The sequence below is a fragment of the Mandrillus leucophaeus genome, unplaced genomic scaffold, assembly GCF_000951045.1.
Source record: "Mandrillus leucophaeus isolate KB7577 unplaced genomic scaffold, Mleu.le_1.0 Scaffold537, whole genome shotgun sequence".
In the NCBI taxonomy this organism is placed as follows: Eukaryota; Metazoa; Chordata; class Mammalia; order Primates; family Cercopithecidae; genus Mandrillus; species Mandrillus leucophaeus.
In genome coordinates, this window is record NW_012105775.1 from 1,102,540 (window position 1) to 1,120,719 (window position 18,180).

An 18,180-nucleotide genomic window follows, 5' to 3' on the forward strand; every position below is an offset into this window, starting at 1 on the left:
TGGAAATACTCCCCTCACCTCCAAAAAGGCCAAATCCTTCCAATTTTACATCCTGAGGCCCTAGGGTTATAGTGCCTGATAGATGACAGGTGCCTAATAAACTGTTCTTGAAGCACTGAACTAAAAGTAGCCTCCTCTGGTATTGTCCAAAAGCAATGGTTGTATCTGACCTCAAGCAGGAATATCAAAATAAAAACAGGGAGGTAACTCATTTCATGCCAGGAAGTGGTAAGACAGTGTGAAGCATCTTGGAGGCTACAGCAGGCATTTCTCTCAGTGACCGGAGCAATACAATTTCTTGAAGTATTTATAAAACTGAGAACTTATATATCTATTGGAACTTACATGGCGATAGACCTATCATGTCCTACTGCTGTAACAAATTTCCAATAAACTTCTGGCTTAAAACAACTCCGTTTACTGCACACAGCTCTGGAGATCAGGAGTCAGTTTCAACAAACAAAAGTCAAGGTTCTGGAGTGACGGCATTCCCCTGGGCAACTCTAGAGGAAAATCCATTTCCTTGCCTTCTCCAGCTTCTAGACCTACATTCCTTACGCTTCGTGGCTCATGGCCCTCCCTCCATCTTCAAAGCCAGCAGCCTAGCATCTTGTTTTAGTGGTCACACTGCCTTTCTCTTCTGTAATCAAATTTTCCTCTGTTTCCCTCCTATAAGGACACCTGTGATTGCATTTAGGTTCCAGCCCGGTCCCGCCCGGATAATCCAGGATATTTCCCTATCTCGAGACCCCCTAACTTAATCATAACTGCAAAGTCTCTTTTGCCATATGAGGGAGCGTACACAAATTCCAGGGATTAGGACCTGGACACCTCTGGAGGCCATTGTTTAGCCTTCCAAATATACTTAATCCACTTTAATTCACTTATCCAAATGTTGAACAGGGGATGTCTCAACTGTGTGCCAGAGACTGATAAATACTGGGGATACAAACACTGCCTGCTTCAAAATGTTTGACTGCTGTGGGGGCAATAATATAGGAGAGAGACAAAAATGACACTCCTCAACTGCCCCATTTTCCCTGGAGACACAGTAACATTGAAATTAGGCCAGATAATAATCCTACAATGGCCCCTAAGAGTTAAAATGAAAGGAAGAATCACACCTCTTTCACTTTAAATGAAAAGCTAAAAACGATTAGGCTTAGTGAGGAAGGCATGCCAAAAGCTGAGACAGGCTGAAAGCTAGGCCTCTTGCACCGAACAGTGAACCAAGTAGTGAATGCAAAGAAAAAGTTCTTGAAAGAAAGTAAAAGTGCTACTTCAGAGAGCCCACGATTAAGAGGCAAAACAGCCTTACTGCTGATACGAAGAAAGTCAGAGTGATCTGGATAGAAGACAAAACCAGTTACAACATTCCCTTAAGCAAAAGCCTAATCCAGAGCAAGGCCTTATCTCTCTTCAATACTATGAAGGCTGACAGAGGTAAGGAAGGTGCAGAAGAAAAACGGGAAGCTAGCAGAGGCTGGCTCATGAGGCTTAAGGTAAGAAGCTATCTCCACGATGTAAGGGCAAGGAGAAGCAGCAAGTGCTGACGGAGTGAAGCTATACCAAGTTGGCCAGCAAATTACTTAGGTAAGATAGCAGATGACAGCGGCTATAAAAAACAACAGACTTTCAATACAGATGAAACAGCCTTCTAATAAAAGAAGATATTATCCAGAATTTTCATAGCTAGAGGGAGGATGTCAATGCCTAATTTCAAAGCTTCAAAGGATAGGCTGACTCTCTTGCTAGTGGCTAACGCAGCTGGTGGCTTTAAGTTGAAGCCAATGCTTATTGATCATTCGGAAAACCCCAGGGCCCTTAAGAATTATGCCGAACTACTCTGCCTGTGCTCTATCAGCAGAACAACAAAGCCTGGATGTCAGCACATCTTTTTACAGTATGGTTTACTGACTATTTTAAGCCCACTGTTGAGTACTAGTTCTGAGATAAAAAACATTCCTTTCAAAATATTACTGCTTATTGACAACGCATCTCATCACCCAAGAGCTCTGACGGAGATATATAGGGAGATTACTGTTGTTTTCATGCCTGCTAACACCACATTCATTTTGTAGCCCATGAATCAGAGTATTTCTGACTTTTAAGTCTTATTATTTAAGAAGTACATTTTGTAAGGCTATAGCCGCCATAAATAGAGATTCCTCTGATGGATTTGGGCAGATAAAATTGGAAACCTGGAAGGGATTCATCATTCCAGATGCCATTAAGAACGTTTATGATTCATGAGAGGATGTCAAAATACAAACGTAACAGAAATTTAGAAGGTGGCTCCAACCCTCACGGATGACTCTGAGGGATTCAAGAGTTCACTGTAGGAAGTATTGCAGATGTGGTAGAAATAGCAAGAGAACTAGAATTAGAAATTGAGCCTGAAGATCTGATTGAATTGCTACAATCTCATGATCAAACTTATACAAATGAGGAGTTGCTTTTTATGGATGAGCAAAGAAAGTAGTTTCTTTTGATGGAATCCACTCCTGGTGAAAATGCTGTGAACACTGTTGAAACAATAACAAAGAATTTAGAATCTTGCATAAACTTAGTAGATTCAACAGTGGCAGGGTTTGAGATGACTGACTCCAACCTTGAAAGATGTTCTACTGTTGGTCAAATGCTATCAAATAGCATCGCATGCTACGGAAAAATCTTTCCTGAAAGAGTCAATCAATGTGGCAAACCTCACTGTTGTTTTAAGAAATTGTCACAGCCACCCTACCCTTCAAAATCTACTATCCTGATCAGCCAACAGCCATCAACGTGGAGGCAAGATCCTCTATCAGGAGAAAGGTTGACTTTCTGAAGGCTCAGGTGAACATTAGCACTCTTTAGCAATGAAGTTTTTTTTTTTTTTTTGAGACAGAGTCTTGCTCTGTCACCTAGGCTGGAGTGCAGTGGCGCAATCTAAGCTCACTGCAAGCTCTGCCTCCCAGATTCACGCCATTCTTCTGCCTCAGCCTCCTGAGTAGCTGGGACTACAGGTGCCCACCACCATGCCCGGCTAATGCAATGAAGTATTTTTAAATTAAGATACGTACACTGTTCTTTTAGATATAGCACTATCTGCACAGTAGACTACAGTATAAACCACTTTTATATGCACTGTGAAACCAAAAACAGTGTGTGACTCACTTTATTACAATATTCATCATATTGATGTGGTCTGGCAGTGACCCCACCATATCTCTGAGCCGTGACTTGTTAGGCTGGTCAGGCAGGACCCAGCCATCAGACAGGGGCATCTTCTTCTTGGGCCAGTGAGTGTCCCAGGGAAGGCACCTCCAGTCTCCTGTCTAGAAATATTGAGCTCAAATAATGGGGTGGGGCTGGGCACCTCACTGTGTTGACTTTCACTAAGTCCCCATTTTTAGTTAAGTGCCTCAGTCCTGCTCTTTGCTGGGCCTGCTGTTCCATTTCTCCAGAAAAAATCTTATTTCCCACCTGGGAGAGGGGCACATAGTAAACTGGTTATGGGGGAGGAGAGAGAATCTGGCCTTTTATGAAGCATGTAACCAGCCCCGTTTTCACTCCCCTAAGCCCTTCTCCAAGGGTGCCTGGCTCTGTGGCATGTCCTGACTCACTTCTTGATGGCCTCTACCCTCTTCCCATGCTGAGGGACGCAGGAGGCTGGCTCTCTCAATCTACTAGGAGTAGTCTTGCTCTTCCACCTGCTTTCATACACCCTGCCTTCCTTCAGCTGCTTCTCCCTGGTGCTTTTTTACTTTTTGGCATTATGCCCATTTTTAAAATTCCTTCACTGTCATTTTTAGTGGTATTCTGGAAGGGGAAGAGATAACATGTTTTCAATTTGCCTTATTTAACCAGCAGTCTCATACCCATTTACTGTGCAATCTTATAATTATAAAAAGCTTCTTACTGGTTGCCTAATCTGGGCTTTGATGCTTATCACGTGCTTAACCTTGGGTTAGTTACAGAACCTTTCTTAACCTCAGAATCCTCCCGGCTCCTAATATATCTAATCCATGTAACACCATCATTGACCTGGGAGGGGTATTATAGTTGACAGCAGGCATGTTACTGGCAAAAAAAAAAACAAACAAACAAACAAAAAAAAAACAAAATGGAATGCACATAAAGTAAATTGCATCATCGAGTAATTTGATTTTGAGCCCAAAAATCCGGCACAGTTCATAGGTCAGCCTGAAGGTGATTCCCACTTTTAATCTCAAAATGCTGACCCAGAATCACTTGGAGAGGTCACACTGGACTCGCAGAAGTCTTTTTTAAGAGGTGGTATATATACTTCACTGAGTAATTTCTATCATAAATTATACTTTTAAAAGTTTGGGAATCCAAAATTTGTATATTCCCCTTTTTATCAAAGATGGCAGGTGAATTGAGTAAAAAAAAAACAAAACACAAAACCCTTCATGCCTACCTTGCCAATCCATGTCGCAGACCCATTTTCCTCTCTCTGTCTCACACAGACATCCACTTTCTTATTGCAAACAGAGATGAAGTTCCTGCTGTTTATAAGCATCACACCTGCAGACTTACAGCTTTTATGTCTCCTAACCATCTACTAAGGGTTAGCCATGCTTTTGGTTTCACCAAGGAATACAGTAGGTCACCCTGATGTGTTTCCAAAGAAATCAAAGTCTTCTATTCAATAATGTTTAAGACACTGCCTAGCTTTTATAAAGGGCATCTCCACATACCATTAGGACATACAGAGACTGTGCCCCCTACCATAACCACCAGGAGGCAAAAAGTTGCCCTTTTCAAACGATATCCCACATCCCCTCTTCGGGAAAGACCTCCTTGTTTATCTGCGTGGCAAGAAGCCCTTCCCATCTTGGGCAGAGGACCGTGAGCAAGGCTTCCCAAGGCTGTGTGCATTCAGACCCTCACCCACCCAGAGCCTGTCCTCATTCCAGGCAGATGATTTCCATAAAATTGCTTCAAGGGTGAATCAAATGAAATCCTTCCTCGGCAGAACAGAAGCTATGAAAAGACTGTTGAGAAGCTGAATGAAAACCCACCTATCATGCAAATACAACAGGGCAAGATAAAAAAATCAGCTAACAAGATTGCAGAGCAGGAAATGAAAATGAGATTCAGCGCATTGCTGTGGTGCATTGTGGCTATTCAGTAAGAGATAAAAATTGTAGCTCAGGGAGAAAAAAAATGGGGGCAGGGGCAGTACATTGGACCCTAGCCCAAAAGCTGTTTCCAGATACGGTGATATCTTAGAAGAGAGGTTTAAGTGGTAACTCACTAATGAATTGACCGGTTAAGGATCACATCTCCGCAGGGCCTCCTGAGGCCAGGTATGTAAAAGACATTCACTCCCAGCTCTGCCTTACAGGATTTTATCCAAGCTGTTAGCATCCAGTGACCACAGCACCATTTGTAAGAACACCAAGGCCACAAACAACTGTGCACCTGTACCCTCCAGTCCTTTACTTTGTTAATATGCACAGCAGAAGCTAGCTAGCTATTTTGCCATTAAATGCATTTTAAAGGTTCTTTGTTCTCTCAGCCACTAGTTGATGATTTAATTGCCTGCTCTCTGCTGATCTGGGTTACACAGGCCGTTAAATGTTCTTTCAATTCCTATCTATGATGTATCTTCTTTCACCTTTCTCTCCAAATAATTATGTGTATTTTAAATCACTTCCCTTTTTTCAAACACTCTAGGAGTTATTTTTTAAAAAGTGAAAAGGGGACAATAAGTAAGTAAATGAGGGCAGGGCATGGTGGCTTGGACCTGTAATCCCAGCACTTCAGGAGACAGAAGGAGGAAGATTGCTTGAGGCCAGGAGTTTGAGGTCAGTCTGGGCATCACTGCAAGGCCCAGTCTCTACAGTAAACCTAAAAAAACCTAATAAATAAGCTGAGTGTGGTGGTGCATGTCTGTAATCCCTGTTACTTAGGAGGCTGAAGCAGGAGAATTGCTTGAACCTGGGAGGTGGAGGGTTCAGTGAGCCAAGATCGTGCCACTGCACTCCAGCCTCCATCTCACAAAAAAAAAAAAAAAAAAGTAATTCAACAGGCCGAGAGCAGTGGCTCACAACTGCAATCCCAGCACTTTGGGAGGCCGAGGCAGGCGGATCACTTGAGGCTAGGAGCTCAAGACCAGACTGGCCAACATGGCAAACCCCATCCCTACTAAAAATACACGAACTAGCCAGGAATGGTGGCGCGTGCTTGTAGTTCCAGCTACTCGGGAGGCTGAGGCATGAGAAGTGCACGAACCTGGGAGGCAGAGTTTGCAGTGAGCCGAGATCATGCCACTGCACTCCAGCCTGCGCAACAGAGATAGATTCCATCTCAGAAAGAAAAAAAAAAAAAAGTAACTCAACAACCTCAAGAAGTATCAAACATTTTCGTTAGTGTTTCATGGATTAAATGACCAAATTTACTATGAAGGAAAAACACAGATTTTTGTCACGTAAATTTTTGCTCTTTTGACCCAAATTTAACCAAGGTATTTGCTAAGCTTGAAAAATCCAAGGCATTACAGGGAAGACAATAATATTAACTATCTTTCACAAAAATAAACTCAGTTCATCCTAACTACTTATGAGGAGGCACAACTATTCTTACAGACAATACTGAGGCAGAAAGGTTAAGTGACTTGCTCAAAGTCACAATCTGGTGGGACAGTGAGGATGCAAACCCAGGCAGTCCAGCTCTAGTGTTCTCTCATGGAAAGCAGCTCAAGGCTAAAAAAAATTCGGGCAAAGGTTTAAATTGCAAAAATTAATTAATACAGGAAAGTGAAAACTTAAAAATGAGACAACAAATGTATCCTTAACATAAAAACGGTATCTTGAAAAACACGATTTCAAGGAAAGCTAGAGTAAAAATGAAGCTGAAAAAGGAAGGCAGATTATTTAAGGCTTCTTTTCATAATCTGTAATTGTTACTATTTGCTCAAAAGGAAGAAGAAAACACTAGGAAAGTATGAAAGGCGTCACCACTTCAAAGGAGAGAGGTGGAGCCCACTGATAACAGGACGGTTGTCCAGCTTTTATTTTAATTTAGTGGGACAAAGAGTGAAATAAATTTTGGATCTAAACAAACACAAGGTGTTTAAACTAAGTTTCTACACTCTTTAAGAACTAATGCTCCAAAGACCTTTACTTTCAACTTACTATACCAGCAGCAAAATGCCAACAAGTGTTCTCAGTTGAACGCCATGTGAGTCAAACTGTAAAGAAATATAAAGAGTCTTATTCCTCTTCTCAGGGAAATCACAGGGCATTCGTTCTTCTTCCCCAGTAACTGACTGAAGACTTTTTGGGGCCGGGGGGTCAGTAGGTTTGAAATAGCACACAGTCCTTTGCAGGTTCCTTCAACACTGCAGAGTATGGGAACTGTGACTGTCCAGATACGGCACCTCCGCAAGAGAAGCAGCCCTGGCGTTTTCCTCCGACGGCCACACCGAGCCCGTGCGATCATAGCCCTTGGTGCTGAATCTCATATATATCTGGGCAATTCCTCCCTGTTAAGGGCCCCCATGGGACTGGATGGGACCTCTAGGGAGGCAATACTGGCCAGGGAGAGAGGTGAAGAACAGCCAGGCGCAGTGGCTCACGCCTGTAATCCCAGCACTTTGGGAGGCCGAGGCAGGCGGATCATGAGGTCAGGAGATCGAGACCATCCTGGCTAACATGGTGAAACTCTGTCTCTACTGAAAAAAAAAAAAAAAAAATTAGCCGGGCGGCGGCAGGCACCTGTGGTCCCAGCTACTCAGGAGGCTGAGGCAGGAGAATGGCGTGAACCCAGGAGGTGGAGCTTGCAGTGAGCCAGGATTGTGCCATTGCACTCCAGCCTGGGTTACAGAGTGAGATTCTGTCTCAAAAAAAAAAAAAAAAAAGGGAGGTGAAGAACTCAGTCGATTATGTCTTCAGAGGGAGGAATGTGTATCTTAGAATAGTACTATTGTTAGATGGCACTCTGTTCACTCGCATGAATTTAATAGTGTCCAACTCCCTATTAATTTTCATCAATGACTGTATAAAATCAGAAGAAAAAAAGCCACCAGGCATGAAATTCAAAGCAAATGCAGCCACGCATCACTCAGCAGTGAAGTTCATTTGAGATGTAAAGGTGCAGGCCCGCCTACAACTGTCACATTAGTGACACTTCAGTGAGTGTGTTTGGAATGCAGTGGTGGACTTCACCAGACACCTTTCCCCAGCCCTCTCTGCCATATGGTTCTACTTGTTTCTCTCTTCATCTCTGAACCACTAAAAGAAAGTATTGCCCTTTAAAGCCTGTACCAGTGGTGTGAACAATAGTTTCTTTTTAGAGAGAAAAGTCTTACACATTTATTTAAGTAACCCTGGGAAGCAGGGGGGGGCACGCTATTGACAAGCACTGCTCTAAGCCCTTTACAGGGAGGATTTGTATTATTATCATCCCATTTCACAGATGATTGACTAGGGCACAAAGTAGTTCAAGGATTTGCCCCAAATTGAGTTGGGATGTGAACCTCGGTGTGCACTTTGCCTTAAGTGATGTCATTTGCCCACCATTCACAGACCTCTATTTACCAAGAGTTGACCTCCAACTATAATTAAAATGGATGGACACTTTTACCTAATGACAGACAATTCCCCAGCCAACAAATGGTTAAACTGGTATCAAGAGAGGTAAGAGGGTTATTACACAAATTCTAGAAGAATCTATTTGTTCATTTGGCAGAATTTACTACAACATATTATTCTTCAGTTAAAATGCTAATGATAAAAATTAGCACTGGAGGAAAAGGTGGGTTTACATAAAGCTAGGTAAGAGAGCAGTTACCAGAAACAGTGAAGTTAGCTGCTTACAAGAATTCTATGGTCGTTCAATAAAGCAACATAAACCTTTAAGTTTGTTATTTAGAGGAACTACTCATAAATTCTTCTTGTCTTAAAGAAATAGATCATAATTTAAAATATATGAGCATTTATGACATTTGTAAAATTTTTAACTTTTTATTTTAAAATTCTTTTAGATGTCTAGAAAAGTTATGAATAGCAGAGTTCCTTCCCTTATACGTGTCTCCCAGTTTCCCAGTTGTTAACATCTTACATTATTTTGGTACATTTGTTATGATGAATGCATCAACACTGTTATATTATTAACTAATGTCCATACTTTATTCAGATTTCCTCAGTGTTTAATGGAATGTCATTTTTCTGTATAGGATTCCACCCAGGGTACCACATTCCATTTGGTTGTCATGTCCCCTAAGGCTCTTATGGTCTGTGATTTTTTTTTTTTTTGTTTTTCCTCAGACTTTCCCTGCTTTTGATGACCTGGACAGTTTTGGGTATTGGTCAGGGATTTTGTAGAACGTCCTTCATTTGGAATTTTTCTAATGTTTTCCCCTAATTGTACTGGGGTTATAGGTTTGGAGAGGAAGACTGCAGAAGAGTCATTCATACCTGGGGTACAAGCTATCCACAGGACTTGTCGCGGCTGATGGTGACCTTGGTGACCTAGGGAGGTGGTGTTTGCCAGGCTCCTCCACTGTAAAGTTATTTGTCCCTGTCTTTCCATACTATGCTTTTTGGAAGCGAGTCACTAAATGCAGCCCACATCCAAGCGGGAACGTGGTGGGACACTGACTTCAACTCTTATAATGATAAATTACTTCTTCAAGTAAAGATTTCTTTACAAAAATGGACATTCACTAATGTCTTCGGTAAGCTGTTTTGCAGCATCTACAAGAGGGCAGGAAATAATGCATCTTCCCCTGTTACTGTGCTTCTATCAAGCTGATAAGTTTTTCTCTCAAGTAAAGTAAACACAGTCATTAACTTATCTGCCCAGATCATGGCTGGCAAATACCTGGTATCTCCTCATGCATTCAGTGCAGATAACGACAATTGATAATGGCTCTTAAAATGCAGATGCAGTTCTATACATAATGACATGGAAGGATGATCATCAAAAGCAAGTTCCACAGTAATAACAGCAGTAAGCTCCATTTACATAAATGTATTTGCATCAGAAAAGCCTTCAAGGATAATGACGAAATGTTAATGGTGATATAGCTGATGAATTTGAGGAGACTTTATTTCTTGCTTCTCTACATTTCCTTATCTTCCTATAACCATCATATGATATTTATATACCATTTAAAAATTCTAAATGAAAAAAAGATACAGATTTGTCAATCTTACTCCGCATTTTCCCCCACTACATTCAGAGGAACACATGCTCCTGTGCCAGCAGAATGCCTCTAGTAAAACAATGTTCCCAAAGGCTCAGACGATGACTTAACCACTTTTCACTTCACTCCTGAGTCACCATGGAGGCCCAGCTTCATCCTCCCATCTGGTTTTAACCTCTCTTTACCCAAATATTACTCACTTTGCCTCCCAGAACTATTCTGGTCTGTGCGGCATAAAGTAGGGCACAGAACAGTTTTAGAACTCCCGAGTAGCCCAGTAGGTGCACAACTTCTTAACAAGTTAAGGATTTCGACACCAAGCAGGAACCCTTACGTGTCAACAGACAGTGTCTGGGCTCCGCCACACAGTGCCAGCGCTAGCCCCACCGCTGGTAGCAGTGTGCAGTACCAAGCAGGTCCAGAAGGAGGCAAAGCCTGCTGCTCTCCTACAATGGAAACCAGACTCACTGATGCTCCTATGACTGACCGTGGTCAAGCACAACTAGAATCCCTATCTAAGGGGGGGCTTGGTCACGGCCTGTTTCACGAATGGAAAGCTCAAAGCAGCAGCATATGGCACATTCACGATGAGTCCCATCAGAGAAACAGTAGTGTGACAAATGGCACCAATGTGTCTTCATGGTCATCGCCAGCGAAAGGAAGGGAATTACTGAGCTTTCACACTACTTGCTACTATCCTCACTGCTTTTAAAAAAGCTGTTTCGACTGGGTGCGGTGGCTCACGCCTGTAATCCCAGCACTCTGGGAGGTTGAGGTGGGTGGATCACCTGAGGACAGGAGTTCAAGACCAGCCTGGCCAACATGGCGAAACCCTGTCTCTACTAAAAATACAAAAATTAGCAGGGTGTGGTGGTGCAAGTCTGTAATCCCAGCTACTTGGGAGGCTGAGGCAGGAGAACTGCTTGAAACCAGGAGGCAGAGGTTGCAGTGAGCTGAGATGTTGCCACTGCACTCCAGCCTGGGCAACAGAGCGAGACTCTATCTTAAAAAAAAAAAAAAAAAAAAGCTATTTCACCAAAAGCTACAGATGGATTTGCCTGGGCAAGTGATGTTGTCACACAGTTTCCTGTGTCCTGCCACTCCCCTGCAGAAATCCTTTTACAAAGTTATTCAACAGCCTTTCAGTGATGACGTGTCATACAAACACACCTCAGCATCAAGGGCAGACATTTCACATTAACTACCCAATAAAGAAGAAATCACATCATCAAAGTTCTACACTTTAAACATTTGCCAGTGATCGGGAGCCAGTTAATTCTCTTGAAAATGAAGTTTTACACAGACCCCTGAAGCAGAGAACAAAATAAAAGCACTCTGGAAAGTACCAAAAGATAGATCCCTGAAAGCCAGTTTCCAAAGAGAAAATCCTTGAGAGAAGGGAAAAGCAAAAAAGGAAAAGAAAAAAGCTATCTCGAAAACATCGTATCTGTGCCAGCATGGCCAGGCCCTCTGTTTTTAAATACAATGAAGCTCAAGCAACTTGTGATGTTTGCAGACAGAAGGGTCCTGCACAGCTGTGTCCAGTGGCTGAAGCGGGGGTGGGAATCTACTCCCACACCATAGAAGGCCTCCACCTCACTATACTTTTCACTTAAGAATCTGGGCTGCTGCCTCTGCCTGGAGTCCTTAATGGCTCAACAAGAGACCAGCAAGAGCAGGAGCAGATGCCATTGTAGCCAACTTCACTTTGAAGTCACACTGGACCACAGGGGAAGAGCTAAATATAGCAGGAGGCAGGACACAGTTCACAGCTGCACTGGAGAGAGAACAGAGCAGCCGGGGCTCGGCCTTCTTCTCGCTCCTGGTGGCCGCTCCCTCCCCAGCCCCTGAGCCCATCTGCTGGCACAACAGCACCTTCCACAGCACAGAATCACAGAACACCAAACACAAAGCGACCTCAGGGATTGCCTCCCCACTCCCTCGTTTTGTGGGCTTTGCAAAACACAGCGATGTACTACATAGGGACATTTCGGTCAACAATGGACCACATACATGATGGTGGTTCCACAAAAATCACGATGGAGCATATACAGAAATCTGATGCATGGCACTTGATACTGGCAGTGCAGATGAATAAGGGGAAATGTCCGATATTCAGTAATGGTGATGGGACATTTGGTTTTCCATATGAAAATATATATATAGAGGAATAAAAATATATATCATCTAGGTTTAAGTACGCTCTATGATGTTCACGCAATGACGAAATTGCCTAATAACACATTTCTCAGACCATATCCCCGTTGTTAACTGATGCGTGACTGTAGTCTAGAATTCCGCTTTCTGACTGGTTTATAAATCCACAGCAAAGCTGAGAACCAGAGAGTGTGCCCAACAGCACCAAAATGCCAAACGATAAGCGTACATCCACCCACAATTCACTGACAGGGTGTCTACACTCAGATTCTTTTGTGGAGCTTATTTATTTCACATTCAAACCTAAGGAGTTTGATGATGTCATCTGCGATGCTCTTGAAAACATTAAGTAGCTCATCAGAAAAGGTGGAGGAAATAAATCACTTGCAGAGGAGTCTTTAAAACTACTAAGAAGTGACAGTTGAGAATTCAAGAGAAAAACCACAAGTGGCAGTCAAGAAAACTAACAGAATCTAGCAACCTGAAATCATCTCAGGGAACAGACCCTGGGAACATTAATGAATCAAATGGTGGTGACCCGGGTGCAGAAAACAACCGTTTTTCATTCCACTTACACTTAGGATGTGCAACAGCATATGAACGAGATGCTGGCACTAAGTCTTGGCATAAATATGAATATATATATAATTTTATATTCTAGTATTTTGAAGTCTGGATCACAAACTATTTACAAAACTCAGCTAGCCAGAGTGACTAATTACCTGGGGATTTCAGGGCATAATAAATCTAACAGACTTTATTTTATTAAGAATTGGCAGCCATGGCTTCATCAATAAAAATAACCTTAATTAGGAAGCCTATCTCTCCATCTCCCTTTCCGAAAATAACTTGCACCTAGAGAGTATCCTTGAGCAATGTGATACAATGTGATACCTCTGCATGAACACAGGCATGAGGGTTATGAGTTATTTTCACAGCAGAGACAAAAAAAAAGCAGATCCAAGATTCTTTGATTCCACTGGCTGGAAGGAAGTAACTCATGATGTTAACACCGAGGCACACCTGAAGCCAAGACCGAAATTCAGGGTGGAGGAGAGGAAACGAGATACAACAGGGGACCAAGATCTGTTGACAAAATTATTTCAGTCCTATTATGTCATCAGTATGAGGACAGAGAGACAATTCAAAGTAAGTGGCCAGATGCAGTGTAAATATCTGTTTATTTAGCTTTATTGCATCAGATCGTTTCTCTGAGTTACATGTTGTCAAAACGTGATTATGAAAGACATGCAAAGTCTGGATTGATGCAAAGTAAAAAAGTAAATAAATACATAAAAGTACACTTAGCTGCCAGTTATCTGCACTAGAAGCAGAATAGTTTATGCACGAGAAACAGGAGGAGGAGAGCAGCGGGGCCCACCCTGTGCCTCCTCAGGTGCTCCGTGAGCTTATCCCTGGATCCCGGGGAGCAGGAAGAGGGCTGACAGGTGAAACTGAAGACAGAAAAATATAGCTCCGAAAAGTAAGCTGCATTGTAACGAAGGGGTGAAGGACACCAGCTGCACCCAATAAAAAGGTGGTGCGAGGTGCCGCAGTGTTTCCTCGGCATGTGTTACTGACACGTGTGGAACCTGTTTCTCTGTAGGTCTCTAAATCAGAGAAGATTCTCCTAGCCCTGGGATAATTCGGGACACTTATTTAAAGGTTGAGGATTCAACTATATGACCTCTGAAGAACGCATCCTTCAAGCCTGAAGATATACGTAAAGCAAAAACCATTTATTTGACATAGAATTAAATAATTTATCATTTGTGTCTTAACATTTAAGCCTATCTACAGAACTACATGAAAACAAAATTTGTCTGTTGTGGTAATTCACGCATTCTTTCAACAAAGATTTAACATGTCCAACACATACAGCAATGCTGGAGGAGCAAAGTACAGAAAGGTTAGAGAGGTGAGGGAATCACAGAATGCTCCACTGTACGCAGCATAAGAGATTATTCAGAGGAATAGGAGGAAGACAGAATTAATCAGGGAAGACTTCTTACAAGGGGTGAAATCTAAATCAAGTGAAATCCAAATCTAAAATCAACTTGAATTTGTGATGCTCACAAACTGGCAGACAAAGAATGACAGAAAGAGAAATCAAACCAAAAGGGCATTTACACATGAAGGACTACCCATCAACAAACGCATGGAATTGCAGTTTTCAAAAGAAAAAATTAGCCTGGAAGCTATGGAGGGACCATGATGGAGAACAAGGTCAGGCCCAGTGGACTATGGCCTTGGACACTCTGAGGAAGGTGCTCCAACACAAAGCAAAACATTGTGACTGGTCCTAAAAAAATTACTCCCGAGACGCACACAAACGCCCAGGGCTCTTCCTTACCTTTCCCATAGAAGAATTTGCGGTAATAATAGGCCCCAAGGTCAATGTGTTCTATGATGTAGCGCTTCACTTTCTCCCTGTGAATGGGCTGGTTTTCTCTGGGCACTTCCAAGACCGAGACACCTGCATTTGTGCAGTGAGAGCTGAGAGACGATTCAAAAGAGCAGCTTTCCCCAGAACTGAAAGAGGACGAGTTGGCCCGAGAGAGCGCAATCCGCCTGTCGCCTTCCCCTCCAGTCTCATTTCTAAAGTAAGGACAACTAAGGACGAGGTCGTTACTTTTCCCGTCACCCTCGTCGGCATCCAGGTTCTCTTTGGAGTTGAGGTCCTCCTTGCTCCCTAAAGGGGACTCACAGTTGCCTGTCTGGCCTGTGGGCATCTGAGTCTGGGATGCTGCAGAAGCCCCGGTGGTTATGTTTTTCCTTTTCCCCACGTTAGCCCTCGTAGCCATGGCTTCATTGATATTAAACAAAATGCTCTGGACATCATAATGTGCAAAACAGCGCTGGCAATTCCAAGGGCGAATGCCCCTCTCCAGTCGGCTCTCCTCCAGCTCAGATGTGAACTTGAAAGTTTCGTGCTCACTTTTAACAGTTCGAAGCTTTCGAAAGAGGGATGTTTCCACCGACTCTGATTTCAACCTCCGTTTGAAAGGCTTGTCCCTGTCTCTCCCCATCAGGAGGGCACTGTCCATGTAGTCTAATCCTGAGATGCGGACAAATTCTCCCCTAGAAATTTGTGCTGCTGCATGAAGGCTCGGAGAGACTGCAGGGTCACAGCGGAAAAATTCAGGGAACCCAAAAGGGACCATTGCTTTGTGGTCATAATTTTCTACTCGGTACCCTCTGAGCATAGCAAAAAAGTTTTCACCAGATAAGCCTTGCCTGTCGATAGATGAAGTACTTCCATACTCCCTGTGCAGGGCAGCCCCTGTGTTGGGGTTGACTGCATTTTGGTCTAAGACATCTTCGGCATCGATGTCACTGATAGTGACATCGCTATTGCTCCTCTGTCTTATGGGGTGAAGTCCTCTTTGGGGGGAATGGACAAAGATGTCCCCGATTGTGTACTTGGCCTCCACGAAGTCCAGATCGAGCTGCTCATCTTGCTGACCTTCGCTCTGGTCACTCTGCCCATTCTGCATGACGGAGGTGACACTTTCATAACTGGTCTGAGACCGGCTTTCCCACAGTGCCTTGCAGGTTAGCTCCTTGGAACAGTCCTTTTTAGGAGGCCATTCAGACACCCTTGCTCTCACACCCATCTTGGGCACAGCTGGGGTACCATTAGCCGGACCACCACCGCCAGTCTCACTGGAATTCGAGGCATTTAAAGAAGTAGTGGGTCCCATGTTGCCATTAATGGCTTTAAATTTCCGAGCAAAATAATCATCTGACTGCATGATTCTAGGGGGATCCTTGAACTTTGAAGAGGCTCTGCCGAGCTTGTGCTTCTCTTCTTGTGACTGCCTTGGGTCACTCATGTCTACTGGGGAAGAGCCTCCAAGACTCACCAGGAAGACCGATGTAAATCTAATTACATTGCTATTGACCACGCCATACTACTTGCAGATATAAAGCCTTTGTCTGTAGTTGTATTTTTTCTTTTTTTTTTTAGCCCAAAGCAAACAACATCTTCAGAATACAGTTTCTCCAAAGCCAATTTGCTTCTCTGTTGTCGTAATAATGTTGTACACCTCTGTTCTTTTCAAAAGCATTCCTTAAGACATCTGGCTGGTCATGAGTATTTCCTTCACCTGAATTAAAAGACAGGAAGTAGCCATTAGCAATTAATATACTTCAAGTTGAACACATTCTACAATAGATTTCGTATCTGTCTTTCTCCTCAGCTTCTGCCCACGAAGTTTCATGGTCCACAGCACTGTTCGTAACACTCCTCCCTGGAACACCATCTTCCTTCTCTACACAGCTAGATACAATTCACATCATACAATCAGGTATTAACTTATCTGAGAAACTTTCCTAGGATGTCTCCCACACTAATTGCATCTAAGCAAAGAATGTTGTGATAACACAGCCCTCCATCTATATCCAACAGAGTAATTTTCCTTATCTCTAATTGCTGTTTACCAACTTACTGACTTCAAGTTCCTCTAAGCAAAGAACCATGCCTTTCAGTTGTGTACCAGCATTAACTATTAAGGTAGCCTGGCTTAAACTAGGGATTCATGAAGTATTTCAATGAATGAATTGGCTATAAGAGTAGCACAAGTCATGTATATAATGGGTTTCAGTATTATTAGTTTACTTTCCTTCAAAACAGTTAAACTCAAAATGGCCCACAGCAAAAGGGTCAATATAAGACATTAACAAGAGAGTTTTCACAATGATCACCTGTAGTCAAATTAGAACTCACACAGATCCTCCTTTAAGTGGGAAAAGGTCTTCAAGGATCTGGTATCTGACACATCAAATACATTGGAGTAGAGAGATACTGGGTAAGAAGTTGTTTTCTTGTACCTAAGTTGTCAGTTTTTCAGTCTCCAGGAATGGATTTGATAATAGCCTAAACTGTATAGGAAAAAACTATAATTCAGTCATCCTTGATCCTTTTAAACATAATAATTCTAAGAGAATTAGGTAAGATGCAGTCATTTATCTTATCTTTCTGAAAACCATGGGGTAGTGTGTCTGTTCCGTTCTGTGTATGTCAGTACCTGGCTACTCATTTTTCCTTTGTTTGCCATATCCTAAAATATCATTTTATTTCCTCCATTATGGAACAGCTCTGAGAATAGATGACACGTTGTCATCCCTAGACTAAATTTTTTTTTTTTTTTTTTTTATGGTAGGGGGAAAGCAACTGCCACCATAAGAAAAATACCTGCTATTCCAAGACATCCCCACATGCTCATCTCAAAGCCATTAAGAGTCCACTGGAAAGAGTTTTTATGCTGTTTAGCTAGTTGGGATTTTAACATTTTCAAACCGAATTACAGTTATTAATATTTCTTATGCTTTGGTGAAGGATGAAGAAAACTGGCTATAGCTTTATTACCATCATTATGTTCAGAAGAGGTAAAGTGGTTCTTTCTTTCTTCTGCCTCTGAGTAAGACAGGCTGTCATGAGTTTGGAAAATATGTAACACCTGAAAATGTTTGTGTCTAAAGAAAGAAAGAATAAATTCAAAGAAAAATATTTGTAATTAAAGAGAAGAGTTATTAGATCAAGTGTCTACAAACATATGGGTAAATTGCAGTGTTTTCTATTTCCGGGGGCCTTTATTTTACAGGTCACTTGTGCATAACGCACTAGAAAGTTGTACTCTTGTACATAACCAGTCCCCAACTAGAAATCACATTTAACAAACGCATCCACAAAATGCAAAGAACCACTTTAATCGTTGCTTTGAAACTCCTTTATCCTCTTATTTGTAAAATAAATGCCATCCAAGTAATTAGGACAAACCCTACTACCTTCCTTTCTTTTCCATGTCATGTCATCTGTTGAAACACCAGTATCTGTACAACACAAGGGAGTCAAGAAGGAA

At 42.4% G+C, this 18,180-nt stretch overlaps 1 protein-coding gene across 1 annotated transcript in view; it reads right to left on the reverse strand.

The window, feature by feature from the left end:
- SIPA1L2 (signal-induced proliferation-associated 1 like 2) overlaps positions 1-18,180 on the reverse strand; it is a 241,689-nt gene that overhangs the window by 102,890 nt on the left and 120,619 nt on the right. The window contains exon 2 of the mRNA XM_011997316.1: positions 14,670-16,425. Within this exon, the coding sequence (XP_011852706.1) occupies positions 14,670-16,152 (1,483 nt within the window). The 5' untranslated portion in view covers positions 16,153-16,425. The remainder of the gene's footprint in view (positions 1-14,669; positions 16,426-18,180) is intronic.